The 11,739-nt window shown below is 42.5% G+C and overlaps 1 protein-coding gene across 1 annotated transcript; it reads left to right on the top strand.

The window, feature by feature from the left end:
* Nucleotides 1-4,689: 4,689 nt before the first annotated feature.
* Nucleotides 4,690-10,390, top strand: LOC120988784 (vomeronasal type-2 receptor 26-like). The gene is made up of 5 exons (XM_040416496.1): nt 4,690-4,703; nt 5,070-5,163; nt 5,942-6,160; nt 8,813-8,936; nt 9,468-10,390. The coding sequence occupies exons 1-5, from the start codon at nt 4,690-4,692 to the stop codon at nt 10,388-10,390; spliced, it is 1,374 nt and encodes a 457-aa protein (XP_040272430.1).
* Nucleotides 10,391-11,739: the final 1,349 nt, after the last annotated feature.

Raw genomic sequence — 11,739 nt, 5'->3', positions numbered from 1 at the left:
ACAGTGCCATCCACAGATCCCCCATAACAGTGCCATCCACAGATCCCCCATAACAGTGCCATCTACAGATCCCCCATAACAGTGCCATCCACAGATCCCCCATAACAGTGCTATCCACAGATCCACCATAACAGCGCCATCCACAGATCCCCATAACAGTGCCATCCACAGGTCCCCCATAACAGTGCCATCCACAGATCCCCCACATGACAGTGCATCATCCACAGATCCCCCATAATAGTGTCATGCACAGACCATCATTAATTCAAAACCCACCAAAAGCACACCTTTTGGTTAAAAATATTATTTTTATTTCCTCCTCAAAAAACATCTGTGGATGGCATATAGCAGTGTCATCCACAGATCCCCCCATAACAGTTCCATCCACAGATCCCCCACCCTATAACAATGCCATCCACAGATCCCCCACCCCATAACAATGCCATCCACAGATCTCCCACCCCATAGCAGTACCATCCACAGATCCACTATAACAGTGCCATCCACAGATCCACATAACAGTGCCATCCACAGATCCCCCATAACAGTGCCATCCACAGATCCCCCATAACAGTGCCATCCACAGATCCTCCATAACAGTGCCATCCACAGATCCCCCATAACAGTGCCATCCACAGATCCCCCATAACAGTGCCATCCACAGATCCCCCATAACAGGGCCATCCACAGATCCCCCATAACAGTGCCATCCACAGATCCCCCACATGACAGTGCGTCATCCACAGATCCACCATAATAGTGTCATGCACAGACCATCATTAATTCAAAACCCACCAAAAGCACACCTTTTGGTTAAAAATATTATTTTTCTTATTTCCTCCTCAAAAAACCTCTGTGGATGACATATAGCAGTGTCATCCACAGATCCCCCCATAACAGTTCCATCCACAGATCCCCCACCCTATAACAATGCCATCCACAGATCCCCCACCCCATAACAGTGCCATCCACAGATCTCCCACCCCATAGCAGTACCATCCACAGATCCCCCATAACAGTGCCATCCACAGATCCCCCATAACAGTGCCATCCACAGATCCCCCATAAAAGTGCCATCCACAGATCCACCATAACAGCGCCATCTAAAGATCCCCCATAACAGCGCCATCCACAGATCCCCAATAACAGTGCCATCTACAGATCCCCCATAACAGTGCCATCCACAGATCCCCATAACAGTGTCATCCACAGATCCCCATAACAGTGCCATCCACAGATCCCCCATAACAGTGCCATCCACAGGTCCCCCATAACAGTGCCATCTACAGATCCCCCATAACAGTGCCATCCACAGATCCCCATAACAGTGTCATCCACAGATCCCCATAACAGTGCCATCCACAGATCCCCCATAACAGTGCCATCCACAGATACCCCATAACAGTGCCATCCACAGGTCCCCCAAAACAGTGCCATCCACAGATCCCCCACATGACAGTGCATCATCCACAGATCCCCCATAATAGTGTCATGCACAGACCACCAGTAATTCAAAACCCACCAAAGGCACACCTTTTGGTAAAAAAAAAAATGTTTCTTATTTTCCTTCTCAAAAACCTAGTTGCGTCTTATAGGCCGGTGCGTCTTATAGGGCGAAAAATACGGTATATGTATTTTTATGAAGTTTGAATAAAGCACATTTACTTGTATAATTTTTTCCAGTTTTGCATGTGATTTTAAACCTTGCTCTTTGTGCCTCCCCCTACATCTGTTCCTAATTAGGAGCCTTATTGGTGTGGATGTGGGGGGATGGTATATATATATAGCATGGTCAGTTAAGTTTTGTATTGTCATAAAGAAGGATCCCCACTAAACTGGTCCGAAACGCGTAACAATTTGTCCTGTTATTTTTACAAAGTCGCTGAAATAAAGATACCTTTTTCGACTTTGGCAATTGAAGCTGGACTTTTTCAAGTTGTTGAAATCATATTAGATTGTATTTTACTATAGAAGCGCAGCGCTAATCTAGATCAGACAACCTGACCCTGTCTGACATGCCCAGCTCCATTACCCCACACCTTGTGCTTCTCTCTCACTAACTTTACACTATCCACTATTTACTATGCATGCCTCCAGCCGATGCTCTACCACTACTTACTATGTCTGCCTCTAACCTATACCTTACAGGACACAGAGTAACAAGAGTAGCAATGATTATTATGTCTGCATGACTATAATGAATCTTGCTGCACAGGTCCCCTTAAGACAACTTACCTATTGTCCATCTGACATACCATTTTGTGTGGAACCTACAGGGATTACCCTCCCCGGCTGTTCTGAGATGTCTCCAAGTCCATCACCTCGGGACTCCTTAGACAAAACAGTCCACCATTCATTACTATTATTTATTGTTTATTGCTTAGTATCTGTCGTCAATATAATTATGCTTTCCACAATTATCTTGTACCAATCATGTGATACCCTCCGCATCATTATCATGTAATGTTCCAGTCGACACGTATAACTGTATTTTGTTTTATTCCTATTTCTTTTGTCTCTTACACCTCTAATCCATCTTATTATAATTTTCTGTACCCAAATCAGGCCGTGAACAAGGTCTTTGTCTAGATCGAAACGTTGGCCAGTGGCTATAACTTCATTTGGATGGATTAAAATAAACAAGCAATTTGTATATCTAAAATCCGAGTGCCGTGGTCTCTCTCACTTTATGAATATCATACTTACCACTGAGCACCGCCTTCTTAAAAATGCAGTGCCGTTCAACTCTCTACTTGATAATTGTGAACTGGCTGCTGCTGTGGCTTCTGCTGTGGCAGCAGTTGGTGGTTGACTCTGGGAGGGTGGTGGCAGGTGAGAACACAGTGTATCCTGGTAATACAGTAATTTGGCTTCCCTTTTGGCAACAGGACAAGGTTTCCCCATCTTTCTTTGATAGTGAGGGTCTAAAAATGGCTGTCCAGTAATCATCAGACTGCTTGATGGTAAGAATATTCTAGTCATTATGTAAACAAGCATTTAGCTTGCCATTCTTACCAGCAAGCCAGAGGATCAACTTCTTTCCAGCTCCAACCCCACTGAGATGATTGGTCAGCTTCATCATTATCAGTCTCCTCCACCTCCTGCACAATCAATTCCCACTCCTTCTCCTCCTCCAGTGACAACTTTTCCTCCTTAGAACCTTCTCTTTGTGGGTCACCACCAGCTATAAAGTGGCCAGCAAGATGCATAATCTGTTCTTCTTCTGCAGTCCCTTGTTGCATCAGCGCCAGCATCGGCTCTAAGATAAATATCAGAGATGACATCGGTCCCCTCCCAACTCTTCGCTCTGTAATTTCCCAAAGTGCCACTGTCGCTACCTGCTGCCACCACCATGGCTACAAATGCCACTACTGCCACCAACAACGACACAGCTAGGCATTGGGTCCCACCCCTCTGCCTGAGCGTCCCTCTGCATGGCGGTCCAAATGTTGACTGTTCCCACAAAATGTATTAACAGGAAGACTATTTTGAGTATCTTCCAGAGTACATGGAGTTTTGCTGCCTTTTCTTAGAAAAAAAGAAGGTTCTCTAAAAGGAGGGGCAGTCTAGACAGAGAGGATACAAGTGAAAGATTTCTCTGGGGTTGCAATGAGGAAGAGCAGGAGGAATGATGTGACCCCTGGGTTTTTCATTTTTCTGTATTTTCCAGACCTATAAATGAAAAGTCGCAAGTTTGGCACACAGATAATTAAATGTTAGTAGCAAAGAGTTTTTCAGTAATTTTATCTAAAAACACTGATATTGAAAATTATCTATAATAAATAATGCAATGTTTGTGGTAAAATGTCTTTGAACTATGAGGGTCATTTGTTAAGACCGGCATTTTAGACAGAGGTGCCGGCCTCGTTCCACCACGGCTTTTAAATGTAAGCCATCTTCCTAGCTGGCTTACCGTTAGACCACGCCACACCCACTTTTTTAGACCTGGAGTGAGCGGGGGGGAAAGTGGCAGATTGCGCCTGAAATACGCCTAACATTGGCATATTTCAGGTTAACAAATGACCACCTATGTGTTCAGTATCATGGGTATAACTGCAATTTTTGTGGTAAAATGTATTTGAACTATGTTTTCAATATCCTGGGTACATAAATGGAGTTATTGCAGAATTGCTTTTTGCTGTAAATACCCATTAACTTGCAGCAATATGCAACTTTTTTAATAACATGCCACAGTTAAAAATTGCATTATTGCAGTATTGCTGTTGCTGTAACTACCCATTATCTTGCAGTAATATGCAATGCATTTAATAACACAGATATAATGCACTGAAATGTTTTTTAGATGAAAAAACACGTGCAATTGCTCAGCGTTTGCAGCAGAATATAATTGGGGTGCTGTTGGTAATAAAGTTTATGAACTGATATTTTTTTAAATAAAAAAATAAATAAATTGTCCATATATAAGAAAAGTGCAGGCGATTTGGAATGCAGAACTAATGCATTTTCCTCTGCCGATATTCGCAGTAAAATGCTGCTCGGTGCCATTTTTGCACGATTCATCTGCAAAGAATCAACAATCTACAAATTTAGTTTCAGATGAATTTTTGTGAAGTTCTAAATTAATATGATTAATTTTGCATCAACTCGATACACACATCAAGAACTATTCATCTCCCTCTGTTCTTCTAACTTTATTAAAATCAAGATTGCTTGCTATTTGCAACAGAGATGGTAACTGGAAAGTAACAGTAAAACACCAGTCTTGCCTTACATCTTCACACTGCTGTGTGCCAAATGTCTACATCCTTCCCATCACAGTATTCAGAGTGACAGCTGCTTATCTTGGCTCATGCATCACTGTGCTAATGGCATATGATGAATACTGATAGTCTATCCCCAGTATACCGTATGCCATCAATACATGATGTCACGGTGGGGAGTGGGGAAATACCCCCACCGTACAATGTCACCAATTACTAGGCCATAGACAGGGAAAAGGGAGCTGGTCACCTCCTAAAGCTTCACTCAAATTGCCCTAGTCTCCTGGCTGTATGAGCCGCCTTCCTAGAAGTCTAGGAATCCCTGCATTATTCTCAACATTGTGACAGGGCAAAGATCTCCTGTACATCCATCACCACAGATCAAAGGCGTAAGAACCCCACTGCCCAGGGAGAAAGACAGAATGCAGCAACTGCACAGCAGGTAAGTACACAGTGTAACAACAGAACACTAGCAACAACCAAAACTTACCTGCCGCAGCAGAGCTAGAAAGATGGCACCAAACATCTACCCGGACCTCCATGCGAACACCCGATGCACAGAATCTCTAGGGCGGCAGCGCTGCATACAGGCTTATGGTTTACCCTTAAAAACCATAAAAACACAAGGATTATTGTGCTTGGTTGAGCTCCTGGCCACTTTTGGTTTACACCAGATACAATGTCACCTTCACCAGAGTCTAGAATTGCACCTAATACGCAATAAGAGAAACAGCGCATGGATCAAGATGTCTGTATATGTAGTATAAAATTGTGTAGTGGTAAAGTCTCAATGAGTGCGACAGTCTATTTGTTAACTGGTGGCTCTATGGTCGGTACTGGTGGCTTTATAGTCGGTCCTGCACTAATGATGCATCGATGACATATACCAGGAACATGCCACCAAATTTATTAGTACTAAAGGAACCCCTTTAACGCTCTGCTACTAATATTCATTTCAATGTAGGCTACAAAAACAGTTTTTGAATTGTTGTCTGCACGACATAAAAATGAAAACACATTAGGAAAATCTAAGGTTGCAACAAGTCATAAAATGGTTTTGAGCAAGTGGCCTTGAATCGAAAAAAGCAGATATTAACTCCTGATTGGTTGATTAGTGGGCTCATCTACAGCCAACTTTACAGTTGTATCTTGAAGAACCGCTTTAGTCATGGCATCTTTATGTTGACTTATGGTTTAAACAGTTCTATTTTCCTTTGTAGCTCACCTATTATATAAGAAAAATAAGAATAATGTTGAACATTGGGAAAGAGATCTACTTCGATGAGAATGGTGATTTACCTACGGTCTATCGAGTTGTGAACTGGCAAATGAATCTGGATGGGACCGTGGTACAAGTTAAGATTGGCTCCTTTACTACTTCGGATAAAGCTATGACCTTTAACTCAAGTCTGATCGTATGGCCTACTGGAGAACAACAGGTGAGATATAAGACTAGATACAAAAAGTCAAAAAACTGAGAACCAACAGTTGAAATTTATGAGCAATATTTGCATTTCCACATCTAGAAATATCCATTGACCAACCACAATGAGGAAAATGGGAATACTGAATATAGTACAGTGATTATAAGGTGTAACATTTGCCTATTTGTTCTACACTGCTCACATATGTGAAAGGTATGAAGAGTGTGCCTATGTGGAACAGAATCGGGACCAGAGTGTGAACCCACTGGACTGACCTCCAGATGACATAGTACACCCAGTGGATGCTGGGATGCCAGAGGCTGATCAGACAGAAGTGTAGTCAGAGTACAAAGGCAGAATTTAGGGCAGGTAAAGTCCATAAACGTATATCAGGGTCAGGGCAGGTGGCAATCAGGCAAAATCCGTAAAACGTAATCCGAAGTCTGATACACAGAATGACACAACACCTTCGCTCAAACAGGAAACTAGACAAGCTAAGAACCTAATCTGCTCAGGCTCCTTCCTGTAGAAGGAGGTGGCCCTAAATACCTCCTGCAGGTCAGCCATAGGCTGGGGAAGATGGGAGGCGTGCGCAGGCTGCCTTACATAAGGAAGAGAGACACTCCCACACACACCCTAAATACACACATGGAACTCTGAGCCAGAGTGCAAGCTCTGCTCAGAGCCAGGAGCAGAGTCCACAGCTAAGAACCCCACTGCCCATGCCTGTCAACACAGCGTGTATTAGTGGGAAGGAGTGAAGAGGCCCGGCGCATGTACCTGTGTCTGGGGACAGAATGGCCGGCATGGGAAGCTGGGTTAACACTCACATATGTGAAAGGGAAAAAAAGAGTGTGCCTATGGCAGTTGTAATAAATGAGGAAAGTAGTATATTCCTCACTTTCCAACAGCCTGTATCTCCCCTTTCCCTGCCTAAAGATTCCCTCTCAGAGTATGTTCATAAAGGGCACATTCCCATTTATCTGAATGCAAAAATCCATGTTTGCTGCAAAACCGCCATATTCACCAATTATCAGTTACAGCATTTTTATTACAGATCTGAGGCAACGTGTGATTATACCCTAGATCTTCACATACCTGCTCAGTCCTCTCTTGTCTGAAAGAGTAGACATTAGACAATGAGAAGGAACGGGAGGGAAATGCAGTTCCATGTCAAGGTTTCAGACCGTACAGAAACATTTTCTCCTTGATAGGTGTGTTTGTCTCCCTACTAGGATGGCTGAAGGGAACAGTGGTAGCTGAAAAAAAATATTTTTATATTATTTTTAGTGATTTCCCTTGAGGCTTGGCAGTTACAGAGCTCTCACAAGAGGCAACGGGCACAGTGGTTACAGTCTCACATGGGGCAACTGGCATATGGTGGCAACAGTCTTTCAGTGAAGGCAGAGTCGTAGAATTAGAGCTGAACCTGGACATATCCCTATTTTTACACCTCCGGACCTTTTAACATGAGCATCGGAGTATTTTATGCTCCAATGCTCTTCCTTGCCCTGCACTGAATATCGCAGAGAAAGGGTTTGTTTGTATTTTCACACTGCTAGGCGGAGGCTTACGCCTAGCAGTGTTGCGGGTGACTGATTGGCGGGCTTTAGCGCTTCCCTAGCCATTTTACAGGCTAAGGCCCACCCATCAGTGCTGGAGTAGTCAACAGATCTCCATAAAAAGCCTTTGCCCTGCATGATTTAGCACAGGGCAAAGGAGAGCATTGGAGCGTTTCATGCTACGATGTCTGGGCAGGACGGTATTGGAAAGAAGTGGCACTCACCGTTTTCTTCCCTGACACTTTCAGCATTGTGCTCAGATCCTGCAGCGATGATATCATCTTCCTGGCTGTAGCAGTGACATCCTGTACACACCCGATCATCATGCAGCGAAAACACTGGCCTCAGCAGTATAGAGCGCATGACTACTGAGGCCAGTGATTGGCTGCAGCAGTGATGTAGTGTGTGTAGGGTGTCTCTGCTACACCCAGAAAAACAAACGCTGGGTATGAGGACCGGAGCACAGCACACAAAGTTACTATTTACATTTACTATCACTGGGAGAATTTTAACTGATATAGGACAACTTCTTTAAAGGATACGGGCATTCTTTTTAAGAGCATCTAGGGCTGTCTCCAACCCTGTTATCTGCACCTTCTCTCTATCTTTTCTACATCTTTGAGACTGTGTGCTGTGAGAAGGGATAGTAAAGATGCCAGGGTGGAGACATTGGCTAAGAGTACACAGTACAGATCAGACATGACATCAGTAACTTTGCCTATTAAGCATGGAGAATAAAATATGCCTTTACAGAAATCAGCAGAGGGAAGAGGCATACCCAAAATCTGAAGGCTACAGTACATGATACATTGTCAGCTCCACTAGGTCTAATATCCATCTGCAACTGTTCAAGGTGAGATTGGAATTGATTTGATTCCAGATGTAATACAGGATTGTAACCTGGGTAAGCCACAGTGGTTTGTTGGTGACCCATTTTGGGCACAGGTTCCTCTAGCCCCCTCCCACATGATTAAGACCCCTGTCTTTGACATGAAGACATATCGACACTTATTTTTTTTATGGACATGAATAGCACCTTGCATGATTGATATTATAGAATCATATTATAGAATTATAGATTATAGAATCTTTTTTATACTAACAGGTCCCACGTTCTGTCTGTAGTGAGAGCTGTCATCTGGGATTCAGGAAATCAGCCATCCAAGGTCGACCTTCCTGCTGCTTTGAATGTGTTCCCTGCCTACAAGGAGAGATCTCCAATCAGACAGGCAAGAACAGTCACTATAGTATCTAAAAGCTTCTTGTGGCTTACATATTTTTATCATATATTTTTTATTCACTTTTTTTTTATACAATATACCAAAACAAACTCCACCACCTGATATGAACTGCTCCATGTGTCATGTAGACACCCCTCTCCCGACTAATAAAATTATTCATTCTGGCCATATATTCAGATCAGATTGGTGGAGTCGTTTATAACGAATGCAAGACAATAACCTTATGGACCTGGTATAACATTCTAGTAATGTCTGAGTGGGTGCCCCCAACTATCAACCATCCATAATCCCTAGGAAACATCATTTGGGGTCCACCGGGATAAGAGTTTTGAATATCTAATAGCGCCACCAAAGACAATAATCCAAAATCTATTATTATTATAAAAAAAATATATAATTTATGACTTGGAGAAAAAAATGTGTGTCCCGCAGAAACCCTACCCTTTTAATGTACAAAACAATTAAAGCCAAAATAAGTGTGCACTATTGTCCAATAACACAATTATGATTGTGTTGTAGATTCTTTTAACTGCTTCAGATGTCCATGGGACCAATGGCCAAATCAAGAAAAATCCAGCTGCATCGTGAAACCGTTTGAGTTCCTGTCATATGAAGATGTGTTAGGAGCCACCTTAGCTGCATTCAGCTTGATCTCTTCCATTGTCCCTCTTCTTATTTTGAGACTTTTCATAAAGCATAGAAAAACCCCTATTGTAAAAGCCAGTAATTATTCCCTGAGTTGCCTTCTGTTGGTCTCCCTTTGTCTCTGCTTCCTCTGCTCCTTAGGATTTATTGGTTACCCAGAACACAAGAAATGCCTCCTACGTCAGGCATCCTTTGGTCTGGTCTTCTCTCTTTGTGTTGGATGCATTTTAGCCAAGACAATCATGGTGGTTTTTGCTTTTATGGCCACCAGACCAGGAAGCAGTCTACGGAAATGGACCACATTCAGAGTTTCTTACTCTATTATTGTCCTCTTTTGTATGTTACAGTTCATCCTATGTGTTGCTTGGCTGTCCATTGCTCCTCCGTATGGACAGTATAACACCAATATTAAACCTGAACTCATCATCATTGATTGCAATGAGGGATCATCCATTGCCTTCTGGACCATGTTGGGTTATCTCTTTCTTCTGGCCACCATTAGTTTCATTGTAGCCTTCCTGGCTCGGAGGCTTCCCGACAGCTTTAATGAAGCCCAGTTCATTACCTTCAGCATGTTGGCCTTCCTTAGTGTCTGGGTGTCTTATATCCCAGCCTCCCTCAGTGCTCAGGGCAAGTACACAGTAGCTATGGAGATCTTTGCAATCTTAGCATCCAGTTGGGCTTTGGTGATATGCATGTTTCTTCCTAAATGTTTTTTCATACTATTCCGACCCGAGACAAACTCCAAGGGAAATATCATGAGGAAAAACAAAGATATCACTCTATATGTTCAATAAGACTTCATTACTGTTATCTTCATGATGGTTACATGTTCTAATAAAAATGTATATATCTTAGAAATTTCATCTACTGAGGGTTTTCAAAAAGTCTTTTTGTGACTGCTAGTCAATATCTAGCCATGCAATACTTCTATACTAGTAGCAGAAGGAGTAGGAGTCCGACCAAACCCTCTACAGGCTCATGTTCGAAGCAGAAATTAACAAGGCATGACATTCAATCATGACCATATGATTGTTTTTTATAAAGTTAAAGTGGCACCGAGCTTTCAAGAAACGTTGCATTAATCAATAGTACAGTGAATGCACAAGACGAATAACACTATTTCTGACCAGTATATGACTTGCATCTGGCATATTTTTTAGCAATTTTCACAGTCACTCAGAAGCAGCCCCAGGATCATGGAGGATGTTACAGAGAGGTACTTACCTATATTCATGTAAATTATGCACTTGTGCTGAGTTATTACAGTTGCTTCCTATTCAGATCTTTGTCTGTGCCTGCCTTCTTTCTCTCACTCATTTCATGCTCAGTCATCGGCACTCTCTTTTCCATAGACTTGCATTGACATGTGTAATATAATTCTTCTGCAGAGATGATCCCATCCTGGACGGGGAAAAAGGCATTCTTTCAAAGAGTAAAGCACTTAGTAGGGAGAGAGCAGCTGGTAAGCAGCTGATATCAGGAGAAATATTGTACTATACGTTGAGTTGTGTGAAAAGTTAGTTATCATTTAAATAAAAATGTAATTAAATAATGAATTGTAAATTTAACTGCTATGGAAATTTCAAATAAAATATCTATTACACTATCAGCTGAAATATTGGAGTTGTCTGATGTGTTTGTCCAGAGAGTGCCCACACTATGATGTCCATTGATGATATGTTGGAGGAGGAAGGCCTTAGCAAGGCTGTACCTGGATATCTCTAATTACAATGTCTCTGCAATACTGAAATGCAAAACATTTGAATAGTATAATTAACAAAAAAAACAAAAACTGATAGCATTGTATTGCATTTTATACCTTGATAATAGAGAGGAGCAAAATTTTCTGATTCGCTGAACTTTGACAAGAAATTTGATTTGTGCAACTAGCGATGATGACAGTTGGGTGGGAATACGTGTTGAGAGCAGTCAGGGACATGGCCATGAGACTGGTGAGGATACCATAAGTGACGAACAGACAGTAGTGGATGATAAGCCTGTGGGAGCCTAGTGAAGAGGGGGCCCGTGAGACAGCAGCAGGGTGGCAGTTTGCCGATCACCCAGAAAGGTGGTAGCAGTGGGAAATCTGGAGCCAAACTTGCCCGGGATAGACCGTATGCTACTCAGGAGCCTACCTGTCAGG

This window comes from Bufo bufo, chromosome 1, assembly GCF_905171765.1.
Source record: "Bufo bufo chromosome 1, aBufBuf1.1, whole genome shotgun sequence".
NCBI lineage: Eukaryota > Metazoa > Chordata > Amphibia > Anura > Bufonidae > Bufo > Bufo bufo.
Note: the sequence above shows the minus strand (reverse complement) of the source record. Positions and strands in the feature narration are given on the sequence as shown.

Excerpts from the sequence above, each read along its gene's own strand:
- LOC120988784 (XM_040416496.1), top strand. Across the intron at positions 5,164-5,941 it reads ATGCAGCAACTGCACAGCAG|CTCACCTATTATATAAGAAA; the intron begins GTAAGTACACAG and ends TTTCCTTTGTAG. Across the intron at positions 8,937-9,467 it reads AGAGATCTCCAATCAGACAG|ATTCTTTTAACTGCTTCAGA; the intron begins GCAAGAACAGTC and ends ATTGTGTTGTAG.